Source organism: Oncorhynchus kisutch, linkage group LG5, assembly GCF_002021735.2.
Source record: "Oncorhynchus kisutch isolate 150728-3 linkage group LG5, Okis_V2, whole genome shotgun sequence".
Lineage (NCBI taxonomy): Eukaryota > Metazoa > Chordata > Actinopteri > Salmoniformes > Salmonidae > Oncorhynchus > Oncorhynchus kisutch.
The window spans coordinates 877,488-905,370 of NC_034178.2; the positions used below are offsets into that span (position 1 = coordinate 877,488).

At 43.8% G+C, this 27,883-nt stretch overlaps 1 protein-coding gene across 1 annotated transcript in view; it reads left to right on the forward strand.

Annotated features, from left to right (window-relative positions):
* The window catches only part of LOC109890331 (interphotoreceptor matrix proteoglycan 2-like), a 35,701-nt gene continuing 7,818 nt past the window's right edge, over nt 1–27,883 (forward strand). The window contains exons 1-17 of the mRNA XM_031823953.1: nt 1–292; nt 369–620; nt 2,334–2,500; nt 2,647–2,675; nt 4,523–4,555; nt 5,628–5,671; nt 6,118–8,738; nt 8,944–9,105; nt 10,517–10,575; nt 10,704–10,724; nt 13,785–14,041; nt 14,349–14,410; nt 16,964–17,165; nt 17,416–19,082; nt 19,361–19,580; nt 20,711–20,921; nt 21,036–21,224. Of these exons, the coding sequence (XP_031679813.1) occupies nt 220–292; nt 369–620; nt 2,334–2,500; nt 2,647–2,675; nt 4,523–4,555; nt 5,628–5,671; nt 6,118–8,738; nt 8,944–9,105; nt 10,517–10,575; nt 10,704–10,724; nt 13,785–14,041; nt 14,349–14,410; nt 16,964–17,165; nt 17,416–19,082; nt 19,361–19,580; nt 20,711–20,921; nt 21,036–21,224 (6,269 nt within the window). The 5' untranslated portion in view covers nt 1–219. The remainder of the gene's footprint in view (nt 293–368; nt 621–2,333; nt 2,501–2,646; nt 2,676–4,522; nt 4,556–5,627; nt 5,672–6,117; nt 8,739–8,943; nt 9,106–10,516; nt 10,576–10,703; nt 10,725–13,784; nt 14,042–14,348; nt 14,411–16,963; nt 17,166–17,415; nt 19,083–19,360; nt 19,581–20,710; nt 20,922–21,035; nt 21,225–27,883) is intronic.

A 27,883-nucleotide genomic window follows, 5' to 3' on the forward strand; every position in this document is an offset into this window, starting at 1 on the left:
GAGTAAGGCTGGGGAGCTGTCTTCAGCACTGTAACCACATCCCGTTACACTGGGGGGATAGCCTAGCCCACGAAGAATAACCAGAGGAATAGCCCTATTTTTACACAATGCTATCAAGTGGATGGACAGTAAACAAAACCCTCTTGTTGATGAACTGAGAAGGATTGAGAAGATTTACTCTAGACTGGGGCTGCATCTTGGATCTTGGTTCGTTGAGAAATGCCGGGGCTAACGAGGAACTGTGTTTTTTGGGTTGTGTCTGCCATCCTTCTGACAGGATACTTTGACACGGGTAGGTACAGTAGAGGATTTAATGATGACTGTTTGACTTCTGGTCACATGTATAACTGTCTCATGTACTTTTACAGATGCTTTGCATGGGGTTGCTATGGATAGAGGTTTGGTAGTGAAACACTTGAAATCTCAAGACCCCTCTGGGATTTCAAGACAACTGGAGTCAGATGAAGGTCTGGAGGCCTTGACCCACAAGACATACAAAGGAAAGGGTGCTATTTCTAGACAAAAGCGGAATATTCTTTTCCCCAGTGGAGTGAAGCTTTGTTCTCAAGAGACTGTAGACCAGGCGATAGAAAACCATCTGAAGTACTTTCACCAGCGAGGTAAGCTTTTTCACTACTGTATCTCATGGGCCCTGGGGATTCATTATGACCTGGAGTCTATTCATCTACAATCTTTGTTCTTCAGCCAGATTAATTGAATTCCTGTGGTGCATGCACTCTTATGCAAAAGGTTTTCAAAAGGGTTCTTCGGCTGTCCCCATAGAATAACCCTTTTGGTTCCAGGTAAAACCCTTTTGGGTTCCATGTAGAACCCTCTGTGGAAAGGGTTTTACGTGGAACCCAAAAGGGTTCTACCCGGAAACAAAAGGGGTCTACCTGGAACCAAGAAGGGTTCCTCAAAAGGTTCTCCTATGGGGAGAGCCGAAGAACCCTTTTAGCTTCTAGATAGCGCCTTTTTTTCTTAGAGTGTATGTGCCAGAAGGCTAATCTCACTCCTTTTATCATAAGGCCGTCTATGACTTATTACGGATTTAATATGCTTTTATTGTAATAACACAACCATTATATACCATCAAAATGAGTACAACTTTCTGTGATGATCTTATATTTAATTGGGAATGGACAGGTGGGGAAGATAAATATATGTTTGTCATGTAAACGTGTGCTCTTTAATCACCTCCAACATGAACCATGCAGTAACCAGTACTTTTCCAGCCTCTTTATTAAAGCCCTATGGTCATCCACGTGCATGGCTTCAGCCGCTGAAATACAGCCCGGTGTTACCATTCTCTATCAGTCGTTTGTTTGGAACAATGGTTCAGAGCCTTGTTGGAACTCAAGGGAAATTACTAGAAGTCAATCAACGACAGTAACTAATCTATCATGATTCCAGGGCTATAGTTATGGTAGTCAGTCATGGAGGCTGAGAAACGCTCCACGTTTAAGATCAAACGTTCAACCTCATTTTGGTATAGACTGATTGATACTGGTAAGGACCAGATTTCAGGTGAGGCCAGGCAGAGAGCCTGGCACCAGACAGCCTTGCACCAGGGTGCCCTTCTGTCAGGTGCTCCACCTGGTGAAGCTTAGAGAGAAAGCCCCAGTCCTCGGTCTGAACCCTGCCTCGCTACCGAAATAGTAGTCCTCTAGACATTGATCAGATGAGCCATGCTGCCAGGAAAATATGAGAGCCCTCAGGCCTGCTCCTGCTAGCTCCTCTACCAAGGGCTTTCTGGTTGTCCTCAGCCTCCAAACCTGAAATGTAGCCTACAGATGTGGCTGCAGATTGAGAGAAACAGAAAGGGGGTTAACGTTTTTTGCTAGCTTTTTTGTTCCAAAGCAGAGGTACTGGTACATTGTGAAAACCACGTCTTGAGCTGAGAAGTAATTTCAATGTCAGCAGTGGTGGTGAAATGGTGATGCTGTCTGGAACCTGGGAGTATATGTGTGTATGGATCAAAAAATGACCTCACATTTCCCTGATTGCCTTCATTTTTCAAAGCTGTCCATTGGAGAGATTTTTCCTGTCAGGATCGCTGGCTAAATGTCAGCTAAATGTCAATGTTTGTTTTGGTTTCCATATCCTTGTACTACACAGTATTATTTAAATCTAGATTGAATATTCATATACGTAAAGCGGGTCTTCTTCTACATCCATCTGTGTCACAGAGTGTGACCTCTGTGTCACATGTCTCTGTGTCAATCAAGGTTGGGGTCAATTCCATTTCAATTCTGTCCAATCAGGAAGTACACAACAAATTCTGGGTGTGAAAGCTAGTCTCTGACCCAGTCCTGTGTCTGTGTGCTGCCCAGTGTGTCAGGAGACGGTGTGGGAGGCGTTCAAGATCTTCTGGGACCGTCTACCTGAGAGAGATGAGTACCAGGCCTGGGTTAACTTATGTCAGGATGGAACTGTCAGCGTGATGGAGATTGGCAGCAACTTCAGCCGATCAGAGGAGCACGTCTCTCTTGTTAGGGCTGTGAGTGAGAATTTTGTACAATTTGATACGTAAAACATTATGGATATTGATGTGTGTGAGTATGCGTGTGTGTGTCCAAGTGTGTGTAGTTTCTTGGTATGTGATTGAGAAGCTTTATTTATCAATGGATTCTGTTTTAATTTCAGAGAGTGGTGATGACTGCTGCTCCAAATAGGTGAGTTCCAAACGTTCCAATGTCTGAGATACCAGCACTTGCATTCGGTCACAAGGAAAAATACAGTGGGGAGAACAAGTATTTGATACACTGTTGATTTTGCAGGTTTACCTACTTACAAAGCATGTAGAGGTCTGTAATTTTTTATCATAGGTACACTTCAACTGTGACAGACGGAATCTAAAACAAAAATCCAGAAAATCACATTGTATGATTTTTAAGTAATTAATTTGCATTTTCTTGCATGACATAAGTATTTGATCACCTACCAACCAGTAAGAATTCCGGCTCTCACAGACCTGTTAATTTTTCTTGAAGAAGCCCTCCTGTTCTCCACTCATTACCTGTATTAACTGCACCTGTTTTAACTCATTACCTGTATAAAAGACACCTGTCCACACACTCAATAAAACAGACTCCAACCTCTCCACAATGGCCAAGACCAGAGAGCTGTGTCAGGACATCAGGGATAAAATTGTAGACCTGCACAAGGCTGGGATGGGCTACAGAACAATAGGCAAGCAGCTTGGTGGGAAGGCAACAACTGTTGGCGCAAGTTCAAGATAACGGTCAATCACCCTCGGCCTGGGGCTCCATGCAAGATCTCACCTCGTGGGGCATCAATGATCATGAGGAAGGTGAGGGATCAGCCCAGAACTACACGGCAGGACCTGATCAATGACCTGAAGAGAGCTGGGACCACAGTCTCAAAGAAAACCATTAGTAACACACCCCGCCGTCATATATTAAAATCCTGCAGCGCACGCAAGGTCCCCCTGCTCAAGCCAGCGCATGTCCAGGCCAGTCTGTTTGCCAATGACCATCTGGATGATCCAGAGGAGGAACGGGAGAAGGTCATGTGGTCTGATGAGACAAAAATAGAGCTTTGTGGTCTAAACTCCACTTGCCGTGTTTGGAGGAAGAAGAAGGATGAGTACAACCCCTAGAACACCATCCCATGGAGGTGGAAACATGGAAGCATGGAGGTGGAAACATCATTCTTTGGGGATGCTTTTCTGCAAAGGGGACAGGACGACTGCACCGTATTGAGGGGAGGATGGATGGGGCCATGTATCGCGAGATCTTGGCCAACAACCTCCTTCCCTCAGTAAGAGCATTGAAGATGGGTCGTGGCTGGGTCTTCCAGCATGACAACGACCCGAAACACACAGCCAGGGCAACTAAGGAGTGGCTCCGTAAGAAGCATCTCAAGATCCTGGAGTGGCCTAGCCAGTCTCCAGACCTGAACCCAATAGAAAATCTTTGGAGGGAGCTGAAAGTCCGTATTTCCCAGCGACAGCCCCGAAACCTGAAGGATCTGGAGAAGGTCTGTATGGAGGAGTGGGCCAAAATCCCTGCTGCAGTGTGTGCAAACCTGGTTAAGAACTACAGGAAACGTATGATCTCTGTAATTGCAAACGAAGGTTTCTGTACCAAATATTAAGTTCTGCTTTTCTGATGTATCAAATACTTATGTCATGCAATAAAATGCAAATTAATTACTTAAAAATCATACAATGTGATTTTCTGGACTTTTGTGTTAGATTCCGTCTCTCACAGTTGAAGTGTACCTATGATAAAAATTACAGACCTCTACATGCTTTCTAAGTAGGAAAACCTGCAAAATTGGCAGTGTATCAAATACTTGTTCTCCCCACTGTAGGTACATGCCTGTGTCACGTTCAGCAGGTTGCAACGTTACACAACGTTCAGGTCACTTAGAGCAGACGTACAGAATGTTGCATCCCGCTGAACGTCACACACGTTACTCAACCTCAACCCCTCATCAACCACATTGTATTTACACCACTTCCATGTTCTCCTCATCCCCGTCCCATCCACGTCAGCGAGCCCACAAGCTCAGGGTCCAAAGTGTGCAGGTAGGCCTGTTCCCAACACTAAAGCCTACTGTCTTGGTGCCCACACAGCTCTATAGAAACACTGCTGTGTTGTATGCTATCCATAACAGTGATGTAGTCCCGTGTAGCTCAGTTGGTAGAGCATGGCGCTTGCAACACCAGGGTTGTGGGTTCGATTCCTACGAGGACTAGTATAAAAAAAAGTATGAAAATGTATATAAGTCGCTCTGGATAAGAGTCTGCTAAATGATGAAAATGTAACATGTAAATGTGCCTCCGTGCACCACACAGCTCTGCAGCCTGCTCAACCTTTCCCCCCTCGCTTCAACCAAATTCATACAACTACTACATTGTTGTATGATCATAGCCACTGCTGTAGACAGCTTGCGGTGCCTGTAAGCTACACTCATGTAGACACAAACAGGAAAGTATTATAGCAGGTCTACTTTTGTAATACCTGGTAGTTACATACAGGGGTACAGTGTAATATCTGGTAGTTACATACAGGGTTACAGTGTAACAACATGTAATACCTGGTAGTTACATACAGGGGTACAGTGTAATATCTGGTAGTTACATACAGGGTTACAGTGTAACAACATGTAATACCTGGTAGTTACATACAGGGGTACAGTGTAACAACATGTAATACCTGGTCATTACATACAGGGCTACAGTGTAATACCTGGTAGTTACATACAGGGGTACAGTGTAATACCTGGTAGTTACATACAGGGCTACAGTGTAACAACATGTAATACCTGGTAGTTACGTACAGGGCTACAGTGTAACAACATGTAATACCTGGTTTTGATTTACAAAATGTTAAAGATTTGCTAATGACATCACAATAGCATGAAAGCCATTTGAACAGGTATACCAGTTTGAATTACTATGTAATTATTGTAATGACGCTGTACATTCCTGCGTAACTGCCATTTTATTACACAGGTATGAGGGGTGCTTATTGTAAAGTGGGAGCTTTACAACCTAGAATCTTTTGTATCACATGTGGAAGTTACTGATTGATTGTCTTTCTTTCACACAGTCCAACATGTTGAAGTTACTGATTGATTGTCTCTCTTTCACACAGTCCAACTGCGGCAACTCCACCAGAATTGGCCACCACCCAAAAAGGTTGACCTCTTAACCTCAATTCAGTGTCTGGGCAAAATGCATCTGTCTTTTATGCCATATGTTGATCAGTGACAGTATAGCTAGACTATTAGCCCCTGTCTGTAGTCTAGTACTGTCTTGAGGTTATTGTGGGTGCTGCATAGGACTACTGTAGCCTGATCAAGACATCTCCCAGAATAGGCCTTTAATCCTTCTTAATGACACACCACGTTGTCAATGGACAGTGGATAGAGGGACCGCTAGACTTTCCTAAGAGATTGTCTGAACCGCTTGTCTGAACACACTGCTTTTCAATTTTAGTGCCAGACATGTTCAGGAGCAATTCATTGATGTCATGTAGAATGTTTTCTTATATAATTGTATTCTGTGTCACGTATAATAAACCCTCTTTTTATTCATACTTATATATTCTTTGTTTCTGGGTCCCTTCTTGTTTTCTTCTGTAGATAATGAAGTCATTGTCATACAGCCAGACACCTTCCCAACCTTGCGAGGAGATGTTGACATCATTCCTGTCATTACTGCAGAGCCAGTTGAGGAGGTCACAGAGATGGTCCCGCCAGAAACTACTGACTCTGTGACGGAAGATGCTGACATCGACGTCACCTCAGAGACCGACGAGACAATACAGGAGATAGGAGAGGACGCCACTACCGAAGCTGCCTTTGATGTCAACTCCGAAAAAGCAGTTGAAGTCATTGCTGAGACTAGTGATGAGGTTAATATGGCTGCTTTTGAGGAATCATCCGATGCTACCTCAGATGACACTGTGGAGATCACATCTGAACCTATTGTCACTGTCGTCCACGAGCCCATTAATGAGGTAATTGGGAAAATGTATGAGGAAGTAATCTCAGATACCACACACAATACAGTGGAGGAGGCAGAAGAGGCCGCTGCAGAGGTCCCACCAGAAGCTGCCATTGTGATCCCTGCAGAGGTCCCATCAGAGGCTGCCATTGAGATCCCTGCAGAGGTCCCTTCAGAAGCTGCCATCGATATGCCTGTTGGGTCCACAGACAAGGATATCCCAGAACCTGAAATAACATTTATTCCAGAAACTTCTTTGGAGGCCATTTCTGAAACCCCTTCTGAAGCGCCTTCGGAGGCTGCCACAGAAATCACTTCAGATACCATAGACAAGGAGATCACAGAGGGTACTACAGAAATCACTTCAGATACCATAGACAAGGAGATCACAGAGGGTGCCACAGAAATCACTTCAGATACCATAGACAAGGAGATCACAGAGGGTGCCACAGAAATCACTTCAGATACCATAGACAAGGAGATCACAGAGGGTGCCACAGAAATCACTTCAGATACCATAGACAAGGAGATCACAGAGGGTGCTACAGAAATCACATCAGATACCATAGACAAGGAGATCACAGAGGGTACTACAGAAATCACTTCAGACACCATAGACAATGATATCACAGAGGGTGCTACAGAAATCACTTCAGATACCATAGACAAGGAGATCACAGAGGGTACTACCGAAATCACTTCAGATACCATAGACAAGGAGATCACAGGGGGTACTACAGAAATCACTTCAGATACCATAGACAAGGAGATCACAGAGGCTACTACAGAAATCACATCTGATACCATAGACAAGGAGATCACAGAGGGCGCCACAGAAATCACATCAGATACCATAGACAAGGAGATCACAGAGGGTGCCACAGAAATCACTTCAGACACCATAGATGAGGAGATTAAAGAGGCTGCTATAGAGGTCACTTCAGATACCACAGATGAGGAGATCACAGAAGCTGCGGTAGAAGAAAACGTCACTTTGGAGACCACTTCAGACATTGCTACCAAGGCAACGTCAGAAGATACTACAGATGAGGATATTCCAGAGGATGCAGCAGAATTAACTCCAGAGGTTTCTCCAGGGGACACTTCAGAGCCTGAAGCTGCCATGGAGATCCCTTCAGAGGGTTCAGATGGAGGTGTTCAGGAGTTCCCTGTGGAGACCACCTCAGAGGCTACAGTAAATGTTGCCCCAGAAGACACTGAAGAGGAGACCCCTGAGATTTTAGAGGAAGTTATCTCAGTTGCCACAACGCATTTGATACTCGAGGCTACGGAGGAGATCACTCCAGAGACTGTACTAGAGGATACTGTAGCCACGACTACTAATGAAGTGGTAATAGAAATTGGTCCTGAGGAAGAAGTCACTCCAGAAACTTCAGTAAAGGCCATTCCAGAGGATGTAACAGGGATCACTGAAGAAGCAACAATAAAGGCTGAAGTCACTCCTGAGGCTGAAGTAGAGATGAAGGAAGTTACGATGGAGGTCACCTCAGAAGCCACTTTGGAGGTCACTCCTGAAGTTGAAGTAGAGTTAACTCCAGAAACTGCAGTAGAGGACAATCCCGAGGTGGAGATAGAGGTAACTCCAGAGTCTACTGAAGAAGTTCCTGAGGAAGCAGAAGAGGTCCTTTTGGAGACTGCAGTGGAAGACACTCCAGAGGCTGTAGAAGAAATTCCCCCAGAGACTGTAGAGATAACTCTGGAAGCTGCTGAAGAAGACTCAACAGAAACTGTAGAAGAAATAGTTTCAGTGACTCCAGAAGAGATAACACCAGAACCTTCAGAGGAGGAAATTCCAGAACCTTCAGAGGAGGAAACTCCAGAGGCTTCAGAAGAGGTCCCATCTGAGGCAGTAGACGAGATCATTCCAGAAGCTACAGAAGAGGCTTCCAAAAAGACAATTACTGAAACTACAGAAGAAGCTTCCGAAGAGATCATTCTAGAGCCTTCAGAAGCTGCAGCGGAGATAACCACAGAGGCTGCAGGTGAGTCCACTCCAGAGGCGACACAGGAGGCTGATGTGGAGATTACTCATGAGGTTACCACAGAAACTGGAATTTTGACGGACACAGAGGAGAACAATAATGGCGATCGTTATAAGGATGCAGACGAGAACAATAATGGCGATCGTTATATGGATGCAGAGGAGAACAATAACGGTGATCGTTATAGGGTCACCGAAGAATCAAATGATGACTTCCTAGGGATCCAAGATATCATAACAGAGGTGGAAAACACGGTAAGGAAATGACGAGGTTATTATTATTGCAATCAATGAAACACAGAATCAATAATCAAATTGTTACTTCATAAAGGATAGAAGCCTTCTTAAACACACAATAAGAGAGGTGCATCAGCTATAGATTAAAGACACTGTCTACTGAAATGAATGAGAGTGAGGTGATATTGTAATGATGTGATCTGTTTTTGTGTCCTGTGTTTAGCTGGGCAATGAGATCGAGGACATCATGACGAGGCCGTCCACACCCATGAAGGAGCAGGTGGTAGAACTCAGCATCCAGCTGAAGGGAGAGAACTACAACGACGCCCTGAGAGACCCCTCTAGCTTCTACTACCAACGCGTAGCCAAACATTTCACCCATAAGGTACAGTAGAGTTGGTATACTGCTGTCCCCATGCAGGCTCTTGGTAAAAACAATTGTTTGGTCCCGTCCTTTTTGACACCCGCTTTTGTTTTTGTTTCCTTCTTTTCACATACAGGATGTACACTGAATGTACAAAACATTAGGAACACCTTCCTAATATTGAGTTGCACCTCCGTTTGCCCTCAGAACAGCCTCAATTCGTCAGGGCATGGACTTTACAAGGTGTCGAAAGCGTTCCACAGGGATGCTGGCCCATGTTGACTCCAATACTTTCCGGTTGTGTCAAGTTGGCTGGATGTCCTTTGGGTGATGGACAATTCTAGATACACACTGGAAACTGTTGCATTGCAGTTTTTGAAACACTCAAACCGGTGTGCCTGGCACCTGCTTTCATACCCCGTTCAAAGACACTCAAATAATTTGTCTTGCGCATTCACCTTCTGAATGGCACACATACCCACTCCATGTCTCAATTGTCTCTGGGCTTAAAAATCCCGTTTAACCCGTCTTCTCCCCTTCATCTACACTGTCTGAAGTGGATTTAACAGGTGACATCAATAAGGGATCCATCTGTCATGGAAAGCAGGTGTTCCTAATGTTTTGGACAGTGTATTTTACATGATTAACTCTTGCGTGTACAGAGTAGAAACAGAAAGTTCGGAAGAGGTTGAAAGATATCTATATATATTCTACTGTATCTATTTACTGTAAACAGCTTTTGAATGTTGTACTGGTTGTCCGGGCTTGCCAGCTACATGTATTCACTGAAGAACAGGAAGAAAGCTGCCTGTAAAAATCAGAGGTCCACCAGTCAGTGTGACAGCTCTGGAAACATGTCCTCTGCTTGGAACCCACAGGGACGAACGGTGTATTCCCATCGCTGGATGTTGCCACCTCACATTTTGTCCTTTTCTCCGGCAGAGCCAGAGTTTATGTCAGAGCAGAGGCCATTAGTTATAGACGTGTACCAAATGGCCGCCTATTTCCCAATATAGTGCAGTGCTTTTGACCAGGGCCTGATCAGAGCAGAATAGGGTGCCATTTGAGATGCAGCCATACAGAGAGGATGAATAAGTAAACAACAGGACAGAGCCTTACTGCTGCTGGCCAAGAGGGGAAAGAAGGGAGGCTGGCACAGATCCTAGAGGACAGCTTTAGCACACCGACAGCCACTACACCGACTTGGACAGGGGACTGACTTGATTTTTGTCTATACTGCAGTAACTGATCATACTATGTGGTCCTGGACTGAGAATGATATCGCTAACTGGTGGCGTAAGGGATTCACAGTACTGGTGTAGACGCAGGCATGTCTGGCGAACAGGGTGGATCTTTTACATTCTCCTGAGAAAAGCTCCAACTTGACGTGGTAATTAACTAAGTGTGTTTTCTTTTCATCGTTCTCATCTAGATTGAAGATGCATTTGAAAGGTTACCAGGATTCAAGAAGGTCTTTGTAGTTGAATTCAGGTAAGCGTCATTAACAGCTATAAATCCATTGATCTACTACCTATAAAGCATCATATTTAATTGAACAGGCAATATGCTATTTCAATATCAAGTTCTAATATTTCTTTGTCTTTTCCAAATGTGTCCAGGCCTCAGAAGGACCTCCAAAGGTAAGCATGTTTTCTTTCTTCTGACCCAAATAACTGTCTCACAAGGTTTACATCCAATTGGCTACGAATATTCTAAAATCTGCATAAAACCACATGCTTGGTTGTACAAAGTGGGATATCTTCACTTTGCCAAAGCACAGCCCCCACACCACTAGAGGGATATCTTCAACCACCAACTTACCATCCTGAGACAAGGCCGAGTAGAGCCCACAAAGATCTCCGCCACGGCACAACCCAAGGGGGGGCGCCAACCCGGACAGGAAGATCACATCAGTGATTGTTATGGATAATCATTTTTATTTGTCAAATGGCAGCCAGCCAAGCATCGATCATCATGTCACCAGAATAAGACCCTCAATATTTATCAATGTATGCACATGAATGCGTTTCCACCGCCATATCTCTCATAATTAATTCCCACCTTGTCTAGCGGATTTGTTTGTCGACAGATTTACCGACAGATTTGCTGTTCCCATCAGGCCTGTCGTGACATTTTTTATCCAACATGTACTTTACTTTACATAAAAAGGATGGCTGGAAACCTGGTTACTGTTAATGGATTCACATGTCAGGATTTATGGCTCCTAAATCCATGACAACGACCACTGACACACACATTACAGTTGATGACGTCCTGGAGAGTGCTGTAATAACAGGCTAGATACCTGTGTGAAAGTGCACTGGAGCGTGATAAATCCATCTCATTGCAATGCTATCACTCCCAGTTCAACCATTATGACTACACAGTTGAGCTAACCCAAATCCCACTGAGTCTATCTCACATGTATATCTACTAATGGGATATGCATGTGCATCTGTGTCTGGCTGAGCCAACGAACCAAGCCTTTACCGTAACTACTGCATGGTTAGATGTTTTCTGCTTACTTGCCACAGTCTTCAGATCAGTTGTTCCAGCCTATGTTTACCAGCATTACAAGCATACTTCCAATGCCTGTCAATCATTATAGCTCAGTGCATCGGCAGCATTGCAGACACGAAAAGCACAAAAAACGAAGCTAAAACGTGATTCCTTTTGGCTACATGTCACATTGGACTTCTATGTGTTTTCTGTTAGTTGGCGTATTACACGAGTTCTGCAATGCTCCAGTTTACAGTTAATGGCCTTGCAATGGTCAATCACCCCCGAAGTGGGGTAAGCCCCATCGCTCACCCCGCTGGCCATCTGCCAGTCATGATGATGAGATTAAAGGCAGAGTTTTATGACAAGATCACTTTCCTCCTGATTGTCAACCAGTATGGAGGCTCCAGGCCAGATTCCCCCGCGGGTTTAGCCCCTCACTGGTTTCCCCTACAAACTGGCATCGTGGAAAACTAAATGTTGCGAGCACAGTGAGGCCTTTAAACCACCTTCGGCTCTTCACAGTTTGTTCTGCAGGTCATATAAATCCCTGTTAGCATGCAACCTTTAAACGGAGCTGCCAGGGAATTAGAGCTGAATGAGAATTGGGCTGTCTGGGGGGGAGAAAGGGAAGATGGTCATAAACTGACCAGGAACACAGTATCTAGATTAGGATATAGCTTCTCCAAGCTAGGACCACTTTAAAGTTCCAATGCAGCCGTTTTATCTCAATATCAAATCATTTCTGGGTAACAATTAAGTATCTTACTGTCATTGATTTCAGTTAAAATAGTCAACAAGAAACAGAAATATCTTCTTAGCAATGAAAACTTTCTCAAGCGAGAATTTCCCTCGGACTGTCTGGGAGTGGTCTGAGTTAGGAGGGGAAAACTGAAAACTAGCTGGTATTGGCAGAGAGGTTTGAAACTCTCTTTCTAATTGTTGTATTAAATAACTGACCGCATGGTGATGAAAAGGCATAAGCTCCATACCACCAAAACAGGCAGAAGTCTTTTTAAACAGCTCTTTTACTTAAAGGGGATTATCATAGTTTTCACAATTTCACAGTAAAGTTCCAACCTCATTGTGTGGAAATATCTATATAACACAGGAAAATCACGTATTTGACTGCACTGTGCCTAAACTAGGACCTCTTTAAGCTAGGACCTCTGTAATAATTAAGCTAGGACCTCTTTAAGCTAGGACCTCTTTAAGCTAGGACCTCTTTAAGCTAGGACCTCTGTAATAATTAAGCTAGGACCTCTGTCTCTCTCTGTTCCTCAATGTGTCTCTCTGTTCCTCAATGTCTCTCTGTTCCTCAATGTGTCTCTCTGTCCCTCAATGTGTCTCTCTGTTCCTCAATGTGTCTCTCTGTTACTCAATGTGTCTCCCTCGGTTACTCAATGTGTCTCTCTCTGTTCCTCAATGTCTCTCTGTTCCTCAATGTGTCTCTCTCTGTTCCTCAATGTGTGCCTCTGTTCCTCAATGTGTCTCTCTGTTACTCAATGTGTCTCTCTCTGTTCCTCAATGTGTGCCTCTGTTCCTCAATGTGTCTCTCTGTTCCTCAATATGTCTCTCTGTTCCTCAATGTCTCTCTGTTCCTCAATGTATCTCTCTCTGTTCCTCAATATGTCTCTGTTCCTCAATGTGTCTCTCTGTTCCTCAATATGTCTCTCTGTTCCTCATTGTGTCTCTCTGTTCCTCAATGTGTCTCTCTGTTACTCAATGTGTCTCTCTCTGTTCCTCAATGTGTGTCTCTGTTCCTCAATGTGTCTCTGTTCCTCAATGTGTCTCTGTTCCTCAATGTGTCTCTGTTCCTCAATGTGTCTCTGTTCCTCAATGTGTCTCTGTTCCTCAATGTGTCTCTCTGTTCCTCAATATGTCTCTCTGTTCCTCAATGTGTCTCTCTGTTCCTCAATGTGTCTCTCTGTTTCTCAATGTGTCTCTCTGTTACTCAATGTGTCTCTCTCTGTTCCTCAATGTGTGTCTCTGTTCCTCAATGTGTCTCTGTTCCTCAATATGTCTCTCTGTTCCTCAATATGTATCTCTGTTCCTCAATATGTCTCTCTCTGTTCCTCAATGTGTCTCTCTGTTACTCGATGTGTCTCTCTGTCCCTCAATGTGTCTCTCTGTTCCTCAATGTGTCTCTCTGTTCCTCAATATGTTTCTCTCTCTCTATCAAATGAATATTGCTCCTCTAGGGGTATGTTGTCTGTGGTAGTCCATTACGCAGTGACTCTGGAAGTGGACGGGGCAGGCATCAGTAACGAGACCATGGACTACATCAACCTCCAGTCCAACGTGGTGGAGAAGTCTTACCGTGACGCTGTTGAACGCCCCACTGTGGTCTACACCATAACAGACTTCCGAAACTACATCACTGAAGCCCTGCACAAGGAGAACTTCATGAGCAACACCACTCTGGATGTAGACCCTGACTCACTGCAGCTAGAGCGAGGTAGGTCTACAGACCGGCTAAACTGTACAACAGGTGGTCATGAACTCTGGTCCTAGAGAGCTACATTATGAGAAGGCTTTTATTCCAGCCCAGAACTAACACACCTAACCAGACTAATAATAGTATTGAGGATTAGTTGATCTAGTACAATTAAGTGTGTTAGTGCTGACACAAAAGCTTGCTCATTGAGCAGTCCTCCAGGAACAGGGTTGGCGACCACTGCTAAATAAGGGTTTAGTCCTGGGATTTGTGTGACAAGGTAAAACGGTTCTCCAGTTGATTTGTGTACGACTGTTTTATTTTCCAGTTGATAACTTGTTTATGGGAGGGAGACCCACCACCAAACCAGAAGAGTCCAATGACATGATGGTGAGTGAGTGTCAGTTCACTGCTCCACATTGTCCAGAGGAAAATTGTGTATTGCATCCTTTAAGCAATATAGTCAACTGAATATGTAGTTGATGATATTGCTAGTTCAATGTGTGTTGGTGTGTAGGCTACACTAAAATGAATGCAATGAAAGTCATTTGTTGCTAAAGTTGCTTTGGAAAATGGAATTCATACCCAGCTGTCTCAGTTCAGTAAAAGTCTGTAAAAATAGTCAAGTCCATTTTCCACCAAACTATTCTCAAGACGCAAGTCAGCATGCCATATTAAGCAAACAGTTGTGTTCAATCACTAAGAAATATAGAAAGAAATCTGCTTTGAGTGGAAATATGGCAAGAATTTATTACGCCGAATGATTAGCTTTTCTCATAGACGGCACTGTAATTACAAAGACACATTTGACTGGGAACAAATTTAATAATCTCAGAATTTACTCCCTCAATTTTTTCCTATTTTTTCTCATCCCTTTATTAAACTGATTTACAATCTTGTTTAGGCTGAATGGCGTTGTCCAATTCGTCTTGACTACCATGTGTTCTCTCTCATTCTCTCATGTAATGGCAAGCTTCCTAGGGTCTAACACAGGCACAAGGCAGTTACTGGTAGTTAAAGATAAGCACATCTGAAGTCCATTTGTTATTAAATGAGTCCACTTTGACCAAACAGAACTTTATTGTTGTCCTCAGGGCATAACACAACTTTTTGTTTATCCTGTGGTGAAAGACAATGACGCTCTGCTCATTTGTGTGAACACAACCTGGTTTGACGGTCTCTCTGAGTCACATGGCTGTTTGCAGGAAGCCCATTTTCATTGTGGAAGATGAAGTGTGTGTGTGTGTGTGTTTCTCTGTCCCTTGAGCAGGACATACTAATACAGAACATATGTTGAGGTTAAAAGGCCTGTGTTGTTGCATTCATTCATATAGGGCATCCGTTGCTGGGATGTATATGTGAATTTCACTCAGATTTTGTTTATCGTGAGGTATTTTGTGTTTCTGAATATTTACTTTGTGAAGCACACATATCAAGGGCTACATCTGTATCTGTTACAACTCAACCTTGTGAGAGAGAAACACTGCTACAACTCAACCTTGTGAGAGAGAAACACTCTGCTACAACTCAACCTTGTGAGAGAGAAACACTCTGCTACAACTCAACCTTGTGAGAGAGAAACACTCTGCTACAACTCAACCTTGTGAGAGAGAAACACTCTGCTACAACTCAACCTTGTGAGAGAGAAACACTCTGCTACAACTCAACCTTGTGAGAGAGAAACACTCTGCTACAACTCAACCTTGTGAGAGAGAAACACTCTGCTACAACTCAACCTTGTGAGAGAGAAACACTCTGCTACAACTCAACCTTGTGAGAGAGAAACACTCTGCTACAACTCAACCTTGTGAGAGAGAAACACTCTGCTACAACTCAACCTTGTGAGAGAGAAACACTCTGCTACAACTCAACCTTGTGAGAGAGAAACACTCTGCTACAACTCAACCTTGTGAGAGAGAAACACTCTGCTACAACTCAACCTTGTGAGAGAGAAACACTCTGCTACAACTCAACCTTGTGAGAGAGAAACACTCTGCTACAACTCAACCTTGTGAGAGAGAAACACTCTGCTACAACTCAACCTTGTGAGAGAGAAACACTCTGCTACAACTCAACCTTGTGAGAGAGAAACACTCTGCTACAACTCAACCTTGTGAGAGAGAAACACTCTGCTACAACTCAACCTTGTGAGAGAGAAACACTCTGCTACAACTCAACCTTGTGAGAGAGAAACACTGCTACAACTCAACCTTGTGAGAGAGAAACACTCTGCTACAACTCAACCTTGAGAGAGAGAAACACTGCTACAACTCAACCTTGTGAGAGAGAAACACTCTGCTACAACTCAACCTTGTAAGAGAGAAAAACACAACTAATCTGCAGCTGCAGCTAGGGAGGCACAGAGGGCCGGCTTTTGTGTCCAAATGTATCTTCTGCGTGCCAGTGCAATTTCTTTCCATTGAAGTTAGTCTGGATAGAAGGATGAATTTCCACTGTAATTCATTGAAGATGTTGAGGATCATTTCCCCCCCACTTTGACTTCTATAAGGGCTGTTGAATGTATACGTGATCATATCTGTCATCCTATGCATGTGTTTTTTGATCTGTGCATGGGAAAATGTAGGTATTTTTGCATTTATGTATGCATGGGTGGTGTAAGTCTATGTAAGTCTATGTAGTGTAGTTGCGTGTGTCCATCCTTGGGGCATGGCCAGCCCAGGTGTATCGCCCGGGAAACTCCCGTATACATAGAGGAATTAGGATTATCTTTCCTCTAGCCAGCCTAATCTAGGTATATTCTTGGCATTTTCTATGTTTGTCGTGTCTGCCAGCCTCCCGTTTGGGCTACAGGCAGACAACAATACACACGGACGTTCATTTAAGTGTGAGTTACTAGACGTACATTTCTCTAACGTTAGTAGAATGTAAGAATAATGTCAGTGCACTTTTATCAACCTTTGTCTTTTCTTCCTGGTGTGTCAGGACAATGTTCTGGCTGCTGAGAAACCACCAGATGCTCCTGGCCAAGACTTGGATGTCAGCGACATCTTCCTGAAGAAGGATGATTTCCTGTTTCCTGTGGACCCTTTGAAAGGCTCCGGGAGCGTTGTGGCCAGTGAAAATGATGTGTTCGTTCTGGATGAAACCACCTTGCCACCCAGCACCACTGCTGTCCCTGCAGAGAGTGAGCAGTCCTGTTTCTACTTCCTAAATCACAAGACCACATTCACATCACCTTGTATACTGTCAACCACACAGTAACACACAACACAAAAAAACACATTCAAATCTGATTTAATAGAGTTTTGAAACCATTTATCCATTGTTAATATCATGGATTCTCCTCTATTCTGTTTTCACTCTGTTTCCCTTCACTGAAGAGAAGGGAGATTCCATGTTCCAGTAACAAAGCATGTGTTTTCCTGTTTTTCTAGATAATGGAAATATTGAAGAAGAGGGATTTCTTCTCAGCAACACTCAGCAAGACTCTGATACTCCCGATGGGGATGGTGTGGTCGGTGCTGGAGGCTCCTCTACCTCCTCCCCTTCACAACCACAGACCACAGAGGCCCCTGTCCCGGCACCTCCCAGAGTAGACCCAGATTTGGATGCTGGCTCTGGCTCCGGCTTCTCTGGGGATGACCAAGGGGCTGACGTCTTCCCATGGTTTCCCGTGACAACTGAGGAGACAGACTACATAGAGGAGGATGAGGAGGATTATGTGGTGGGGGAGGTGCATTTTCCAGATCCAGAAGTGGAACCAAAGGAGGAAGAGAAGAAGGATGAGGAGAAGGGGGAAGAGATCACCGAATCTGTCCTGACTGAAACTCCAGAGGATATGGGTCCTTTTGAGTCCCATCCAGAATCTGCCCCAGTTGAGGAAGAGCCACAACAGCCTTTCTTGGACAAGCTGCCTGTGACCCAAGACATTAGTACCCGACCTGACTACACGACCACCGCTGAAGTCCCTGTGTTCTGGACCGCAGAGACCCTGACCGTGGAGCTTTCCATACAGACGCTGGAGGCCTCTGGGATTTATGACGATTATTACCCAAGCGAACCATTCACCATCATAGCACCAGTCACTGATTATCCCTATCCTCAGTTTTACACCACTGAGGCCCTGGTGTTGGAAGGGCCAGCAGCTGAGACCCATGGTTGTGTTGAAGAGCTGTCGGAGCCAACTAGTCCAATAGAGGTTGAACTCCCCACAGTTACTGAGTCACCTACCTTCATAGACATGGAGCTGTTCACAGTCAAGGAGTCCATCTTCGATATGATCACCTCCGAACCACCAGAAATCGAAGCCTTCACTGACAGACCTTTACTCTTGGTGCCCGATCCTGAGGATGAAGATGGAGAGGTGGAGATCTTGGAGGAACAGGGGGCGGAGGTCGCAGGGCCCTTGGCCACACTACTCCCAGCCCTTGACATATCAGAGGAGGACCTAGCTGAAGATCAAATCTTTGTTGTGGCTGCAGGTACAGCAGCCCTGGAAGTCATAGAGTCTCATAGCATCTTATCCCCCGAGAAGGAATCTCCCTTCTCTCGTATATCTGACTCTGTACCAGAAGAGGAGGAAGCCACACACCACCCAGCCACCACAGAAATAGCACCACATGGTGACATTGAAATCTCTGAGACACCTGCAATTGCCCCAACAATCCCACCTCCATTCTTCCAGCCCACATTCAGACCCACAGAAAACCTGCTTGAGGCAGCAGAAGAGTCAGATGTTAGCATTGAAGAAGGAGATGTTAGCATGGCGCTAGCACCCCCTTCCCCAGCTCACGACACATACGAACTAGAAGTCGGCACTTCAATCCAAGCGGTTGGAGACTACGCACCAGACTCCCCCATGTCGGAAATTGACCTCACCTTCAACGTGTATGACGGAACGAGTCACATGGACGGGGACAGCAGCGGGTACTCCAGCATCGCCCACGGATCAGACGTGGGCAGCATCGCCATGGCGAAAAGCCCTGGCAAGGATCTGATGGTGTTCTTCAGCCTGAGGGTGACCAACATGATGTTCTCTGAGGATCTCTTCAACAAGAATTCCACAGAGTACAAAGCCCTGGAGCAGAGGTTCCTCGAACTGGTAAAGGATATATGGGATTATCTGCAATAACATTGGGGTATGGGGGCCATGAACGAATGTTCAGTATGCGTAGAGTTGGCCTTCTCAAGTTCATTTGACCATTTTCATTGCTGTGAATGTTGTAATATGTTGCATATAATGGATTCTGTAGTATAACTTTCTAATGAACTGTTTCCATGGTTATTGGATTTGTCACAAGTCATACAGTACCTGTGGAATACAGTATATCTTGGTGTTTTGGGAAGCATAAAGTAACAATGTCTCTTTCTCGTCTGTAGCTCATCCCTTACCTGCAGTCCAACCTCAGCAACTTCCAGAACCTGGAGATCCTGAATTTCCGTAACGGCAGCATCGTGGTGAACAGCAGGATGAAGTTTGGGAAGCCCGTCTCTCGGGGGGTCACCAATACTGTGTACCTTATCCTAGAGGACTTTGCTAACTCAGCCTTCCAAACCATGAACCTCGCCATAGACAAATACTCACTGGATGTGGAATCAGGTAAACCTCAGCTGCAAACAAGTGATTCTTGAGTCTTGAGTGATGTTATTCTGCAGTGAGAGTAGGAAATGTATGAAATCATGTCAACAAGGACTCATTGTTGTGAAGCATTTCCTGACAGTAATGTCCTTTTGGTGGCTGATCTTCTGTAGCTGAGGTTTCATTATTGGATCTTGAAAGATGTGAAAGTCGACAACAGAAGCAATGGCATGCTGACCTAATCCAAACTTCTCACATTAACACATCAGCAGGAGATTGCTGTATTGAGTCATTGAAGTGAGATGACTCTCTAGTTATGAATCAAGTTGTTTTCTCAACACTTTGTAACTCAAAAAGCCCATGAAAATAACATAACGATCTCAATGTGTCAATGGCTTTGATACTGTGGCCCCGGGGATGGTGATCTCATGTGGTTGACACTTCTGTTTGGGCGAGGGTTGCAAAATTCCGGGAACTTTCAATAAGTTCCCTGGATTTACCAAAATCCCGGTTGGAGGATTCCAGGAATCAGGAGGGATTAAGCAGGAAATCCAGAATCCTCCAACCGGGTCTTCTGGAAAACCTGGGAATTTTGCAACCCTCGTCTGGGCAGATGTACAATGTGACCAGCAACAGTACTGTACAGTATGTGTCATAATGAGGATGAGTCACCATGGTGTTATTCTATAAGGCCGGCTGGGTCGTTATAGTATAATCTGTGTTGTAATCTGTCTGAGCCAATCATAATCATCTACTGTAACACTGATGCTTAATCATGTCACATCATGTAAGGTCTCCACAGGGCATTGGATTAGGAAAAGACAAGGTATTTGTTAAGGGTTAAGGTTAGAGGTAGAGAGTTAAGGTTGGAGTCAGAGTTAGGGTTAGAATACTTCGCTCTTTTCTAGAATGTTCCGATAGTGACAACTAAAGTACTCTGGGCACGTCATCATCAGCCAATTTACGACTAAAGTCTGAAACATTCTAAAATATATTTTCTGTGGTGTATTTATGTGTTATTTTAGAATTAGTGGGCTTTAACCACCATCACCAGCACAGTCAAACCCCCATCCCTGAGTCACCAGGTTCTCAGATGGTAGAACTGAGGTCACACAAAACACATTTCTTTATGTTTTCTTTGCCGTTGTCAGGCAACCAGGCAAACCCCTGCAAGTTCCAAGCGTGTAATGAGTATTCGATGTGCACGGTGAACCGCTGGTCCGGGGAGGCGGAGTGTGTGTGTGACGCTGGTTACTTCAGTGTGGATGGACTGCCGTGCCAGAGTATCTGTGACCTGCAGGAGGACTTCTGTCTCAACGATGGGAAGTGTGATGTCATCCCTGGCAAGGGAGCCATCTGCAGGTGGGTGGGAGTTTAGTTAAGGACACTGACATGATGAATTCACTATAGGGTTGTGTATGTGTATGTGTGTGTTTGAGATGCATATGGTTCTAATGCTGTTCTGTGTGGTTCTAGATGTCGTGTTGGAGAGAATTGGTGGTACCGCGGTGAACACTGTGAGGAGTATGTGTCAGAACCTCTGGTGGTGGGCATCGCCATAGCGTCGGTGGCTGGATTCCTATTGGTGGCCTCTGGGGCAATCTTCTTCCTGGCCAGGACTCTGAGGGACGGTTATGACAAGGAGGATTCAGAGGATCCTCTACGGTAAGCAGCAGACTCATAAACCCAGAGGGAGAAGGAGTAAATCAGATTATTTACCTGTCATGTGTAATGGTTATTTAAGATATCACTGCAGTGTTGCTTGTAGAGTAATGTCATCTGATAATATTTTGGCTTATCTTGCCTAATAACTGCAGTACCAGTCAAAAGTTTGGACACACCTACTTAGTGTTTTTCTTTTCTTTTTTACTATTTTCTACATTGAAGAATAGTAGTGAAGATATCAACACTATGAAATAACACATATGGAATCATGTAGTAACCAAAAAAGTGTTAAACAAATCAAAATATATTTTATATTTGAGATTCTTCAAATAGCCACCCTTTGCCTCGATAACAGCTTTGCACACTCTTGGCATTCTCTCAACCAGCTTCACCTAGAATGCTTTTCCAACAGTCTTGAAGGAGTTCACCACATGTGCTGTGCACTTGTTGGCTGCTTTTCCTTCACTCTGCGGTCCAACTCATCCAAAACCATCTCAATTGGGTTGAGGTTGGGTGATTGTGGAGGCCAGGTCATCTGATGCTGCACTCCATCACTCTCCTTCTGGTCAAATAGCCCTTACACAGCCTGTCGATGTGTTGGGTCATTGTCCTGTTGAAAAACAAATGATAGTCCCACTAAGCGCAAACCAGATGGGATGGCGTATCACTGCAGAATGCTGTGGTAGCCGGTTAAGTCTGCCTTGAATTCGAAATAAATCACTGACAGTGTCACCAGCAAAGCACCCCTACACCATCACACCTCCTCCTCCATGCTTCACGGTGGGAACCACACATGCGGAGATCATCCGTTCACCTACTCTGCGTCTCACGAAGACACGGCGGTTGGAACCAAAAATCTCAAATTTGGACTCATCAGATCTAAGGACAGGTTTCCACCGGTCTAATGTTCATTGCTCGTGCCTCTTCTTATTATTGGTGTCTTTAGTAGTGGTTTCTTTGCAGAAATTCGACCATGAAGGCCTTATTCAGATAGTCTCCTCTGAACAGTTGACGTTGAGATGTGTCTGTTACTTGAAATCTGTGAAGCATTTATTTGGGCTGCAATTTCTGAGGCTGGTAACTCTAATGAACTTATCCTCTGCAGCAGAGGTAACTCTGGGTCTTCCTTTCCTGTGGCGGTCATCATGAGAACCAGTTTCATCATAGCGCTTGATGGTTTTTGCGACTGCACTTGAAGAAACTTTCAAAGTTCTTGAAATGTTGCATTTTGACTGACCTTCATGTCTTATAGTAATGATGGACTGTTGTTTATTGTTGCTTAATTGAGCTGTTCTTGCCATAATATGGACTTGGTCTTTTACCAAATAGGGCTGTCCTATGTATACCAACCCTACCTTGTCACAACACAACTGATTGTCTCAAACACATGATGAATGAAAGAAATTCCACAAATTAACTTTTAAGAAGGCACACCTGTTAATTGAAATGCATTCCAGGTGACTATGTCATGAAGCTGGTTGAGAGAATCCTAAGCGTGTGAAAAGCTATCATCAATTCAAAGGGTGGCTACTTTGAAGAACCTCAAATATAAAATATATTTTGATTTATTTAAAAACGTTTTTTGGTTACTACATGATCCCATAGGTGTTATTTCAAAGTTTTGATGTCTTCACTATTATTCTACAATGTTGAAAATAGTACAAATAAAGAAAAACCTTTGAATGAGTAGGTGTGTCCAAACTTTTGACTGGTACTGTATGTAGTAGTACAGTTAAGAAGGTTAAGAAATACTATACTGGTGTGTAGACAGACAATAAATGTAGATGGTTGTCCTAAAATGTTTTGGTTAATTGAAGCTTTGTGCATTGTTAACGGGGTGCTTGACCGAGAATCTCTCCGAGAGAAAGAACTATGAGAGCGTGATTAGCGTCTCAGACTTCCTTGGCAGCCATGTTGTTTTTGATTAACCAATCAGGACATGTTTATTGAGAAGTATCAAAACAGTGCTGATTGTATTTAGAAGCCCTGAGTTGCAGGATCAACAGTATACAGTGGGGCAAAAAAGTATTTAGTCAGCCACCAATTGTGCAAGTTCTCCCACTTAAAGAGATGAGAGAGGCCTGTAATTTTCATCATAGGTACACTTCAACTATGACAGACAAAATGAAGGGAAAAAATCCAGAAAATCACATTGTAGGATTTTTAATGAACTTATTTGCAAATTATGGTGGAAAATAAGTATTTGGTCAATAACAAAAGTTTATCTCAGTACTTTGTTATATACCCTTTGTTGGCAATGACAGAGGATAAATGTTTTCTATAAGTCTTCACAAGGTTTTCACACACTTTTGCTGGTATTTTGGCCCATTCCTCCATGCAGATCTCCTCTAGAGCAGTGATGTTTTGGGGCTGTTGCTGGGCAACACGGATTTTCAACTCCCTCCAAAGATTTTCTATGGGGTTGAGATCTGGAGACTGGCTAGGCCACTCTGGGACCTTGAAATGCTTCTTACGAAGCCACTCCTTCGTTGCCCGGGCGGTGTGTTTGGGATCATTGTCATGCTGAAAGACCCAGCCATGTTTCATCTTCAATGCCCTTGCTGATGGTAGGCTTTGTTACTTTGGTCCCAGCTCTCTGAAGGTCATTCACTAGGTCCCCCCGTGTGGTTCTGTGATTTTTGCTCACCGTTCTTGTGATCATTTTGACCCCACGGGGTGAGATCTTGGGTGGAGCCCCAGATCGAGGGAGATTATCAGTGGTCTTGTATGTCTTCCATTTCCTAATAATTACTCCCACAGTTGATTTCTTCAAACCAAGCTGCTTACCTATTGCAGATTCAGTCTTCCCAGTCTGGTACAGGTCTACAATTCTGTTTCTAGTGTCCTTTGACAGCTCTTTGGTCTTGGCCATAGTGGAGTTTGGAGTGTGACTGTTTGAGGTTGTGGACAGGTGTCTTTTATACTGATAGCAAGTTCAAACAGGTGCTATTAATACAGGTAACGAGTGGAGGACAGAGGAGCCTCTTAAAGAAGAAGTTAATCTTGCTTGTTTGTAGGTGACCAAATACTTATTTTCCACCATAATTTGCTAATAAATTCATAAAAAATCCTACAATGTGATTTTCTGGATTTCTTCCCCCTCATTTTTTCTGTCATCGTTGAAGTGTACCTATGATGAAAATTACAGGCCTCTCTCATCTTTTTAAGTGGGAGAACTTGCACAATTGGTGGCTGACTAAATACTTTTGTGCCCCACTGTATGTGTGTGTGTGTGTGTGTGTGTGTGCGTGCATGTGTGCATGCATCCATGTGTAGGCGTGTGTGAATGTGTGTGTGATTGTTTTATGAATCAGTGTGTGCCTCGGCAGCTGCCCTGAGTTTAGCCTGCCTGCTTCTAGTGACACAAGGCCTGGCCTCGACAGATAGACCTTGGGCCAATGCCCATGTTAGCACCATGGGCCCTTCTAACAGTCCCGCCCTGCAGTCTCCCACTGTTACCAATAAACTGTCCACAGACTGCTAGATTGGACTCCTGACCAGTTCAGTGTGTTTCTCATATGAGTGTTTAGCTCATGGAACATGGCGTACTGTATAATGTAAAGACTGTATCTGATGGAGCTGCAGTCCACAACACTTCCTGTTCAAAGGTTGGAATGTATAGTTAACAAAACATTTCCAAAGGGGAAATTACATTCGTTTGTGCCGAAGGTTTTTTATTTAGTACAGCGTAGCTTGTCAGATGTTGTTTATTACAGATATGGAGCAGCAGCTGGAGCTACAGGCAGCGGGGAACTCACAATGAAACTTAATCTGTGGTAGGAATGGGAGAGAGGGAGAGAGAAATACAGAGAAATAAAGAGAGAAAGGGAGGGAGAGAGAAATACAGAGAAATAAAGACAGAGAGAAATAAAGAGAGAGGGAGAGAAAGAGAGAAAGGGAGAGAGGGAGAGAGAAATAAAGAGAAATAAAGACAGAGAGAAATAAAGTGAGAGAGGGAGAAATAAAGAGAAATAAAGAGAGAGAGAAATAAAGAGAGAGAGAGAGAAATAAAGAGAGAGGGAGAGAAAAAAATATATAGAGAGAAATGAAGAGAGAGGGAGAGAAATAGAGAGAGAGTGGGAGAGAGAGAGAAAGAGAGAGAGTGGGAGAGAGAGAGATAAAGAGAGAAAGGGAGAGAGAGAAATTAAGAGAGAGGGAGAGAAATAGAGAGAGAGTGGGAGAGAGAGAAATAAAGAGAGAGGGAGAGAAATAGAGAGAGAGTGGGAGAGAGAGAGAAATAAAGAGAGAGGGAGAGAAATAGAGAGAGAGTGGGAGAGAGTGAAATAAAGAGAGAGGGAGAGAAATAGAGAGAGAGAGAGAGAGAGAAATAAAGAGAGAGGGAGAGAAATAGAGAGAGAGAGAGAGAGAAATAAAGACAGAGGGAGAGAAATAAAGACAGAGGGAGAGAAATAGAGAGTGGGAGAGAGAGAGAAATAAATAGAGAGAGAGAAATAAATAGAGAGAGAGAGAAATAAAGAGAGAGGGAGAGAAATAAAGAGAGAGTGGGAGAGAGAGAGAAATAAAGAGAGAAAGGGAGAGAGAGAGAGAAAGAAAGAGAGAGGGAGCGAAATAGAGAGAGTGGGAGAGAGAGAAATAAAGAGAGAGGGAGAGAAATAGAGAGAGAGTGGGAGAGAGAGAGAAATAAAGAGAGGGAGAGAAATAGAGAGAGAGTGGGAGAGAGAGAGAAATAAAGACAGAGGGTTGAGAGAAAGAGAGAGGGAAAGAGAGGGAAATAAAGAGGGAGAGAGAGATAAATAAAGAGACACCGAGAGAGAGAGAAATAAAGAGAGAGAGAGAGAAAAAGAAAGATAGAGAGAAATAAAGAGAGAGGGAGAGAGACATATAGAGAAATAAAGAGAGAAAGGGAAATAAAGAGAGAGAGAAATAAAGAGAGAGAGAGAGAAATAAAGAGAGAGAGAGAGAAATAAAGAGAGGGAGGAAGAAATAGAGAGAGGGAGAGAGAAATAGAGAGAGAGAAATAAAGAGAGAGAGAGAGAAATAAAGAGAGAGAGAAATAAAGAGAGAGAAATCAAGAGAGAGAGAGAGAGAAATAAAGAGAGAGGGAGAGAGAAATAAAGAGAGAGGGAGAGAGAAATAAAGAGAGAGGGAGAGAGAAATAAAGAGAGAGAGAAATAAAGAGAGAGAGAAATAAAGAGAGAGAGAAATAAAGAGAGAGGGAGACAGAAAGAAAGAAAGAGCGCAAGGGAGAGAAAGAGAGAGTCCAAGACAGAGGGTGAATGAGTGAGAGAGCGAGAGAGAGAGAGAGCGATGTCATTAGGTACAGGCCAGTACAACAAAATAACATCATGTGTCTGTGTGTTGCATGCCAACGTAGGTTGATATCAGGTTGACATCCTGTTTAGAGTGGACAGGACACAATGTCACTTTCCACCCACATGCATAGGTCATCACGTATCATGCCAACCCCATACGGCTGTGGGTGTGTTTGTGTTTGTATGTGTGCCTCACTTGGCCGCACCGCACGTACAGGCTGAAATGTTATTGCTCATCATTATTACAGGTAAGTAGACAGAACACATCATTCTCAGTGGTGTGACATCAGCCACCTTTCTATTGCACCAGAAAAAATGTTCCTGCTTCCATCGTTTTCAACAAACATTTTTTTAAATGCATTTTATTTCACCTTTATTTAACCAGGTAGGCCAGTTGAGAACAAGTTCTCATTTACAACTACGACCTGGCCAAGACCTGGCCAAGATAAAGCAGTGTGACAAAAACAACAACGCAGTGCTAAACATGGGAAAAACAAACGTGCAGTCAATAACACAATAGAAAAATCTGTATACAGTGTGTGGAAATGTAGTAAGGTTATAAGACAATAAATAGGCCAATAGAGGCGAAGTAATTACAATTTAGCAATTTACACTGGAATGATAAATGTGCAGATGAGGATCTGCAAGTAGAAATACTAGTGTGCAAAAGAGCAGATAAACACAAATATGGGGATGAGGTAGGTAGTTGGGCTATGTACAGCTGCAGCGATCGTTAAGCTGCTCTGACAGCCGATACTTGAAGTTAGTGAGGGAGATATAAGTCTCCAACTTCAGTGATTTGTTCAATTCATTCCAGTCATTGGCAGCAGAGAACTGGAAGGAAAAGCGGCCAAAGGAGATGTTGGCTTTGGGGAAGACCAGTGAAATATACCTGCTGGAGCGCATGCTACTATGGTGACCAGTGAGCTGAGACAAGGCGGAGCTTTACCTAGCAAAGACTTATAGATGATCTGGAGCCAGTGGGTTTGGTGACGAATATGTAGCGAGGACCAGCTAACGAGAGCATACAGGTCACAATGATGGGCAGATATGGGGCTTTGGTGACAAAACGGATGGCACTGTGATAGACTGCATCCAATTTGCTTAGTAGAGTTTTGGAGGCCGGATAGTCAGTTTTACGAGGGTATGTTTGGCAGCATGAGTGAAGGAGGCTTTGTTGCAAAATAGGGAGTCGATTCTAGATTTAATTTTGGATTGGAGATGCTTAATATGAGTCTGGAAGGAGAATTTAGTCTTGCCAGACACTTAGGTATTTATAGTTGTCCACATATTCTAAGTCAGAACCGTCCAGAATAGTGATGCTAGGCAGGCGGGCAGGTGCGGGCAGCGATCGGTTGAAGAGTATGCATTTAGTTTTACTAGAGT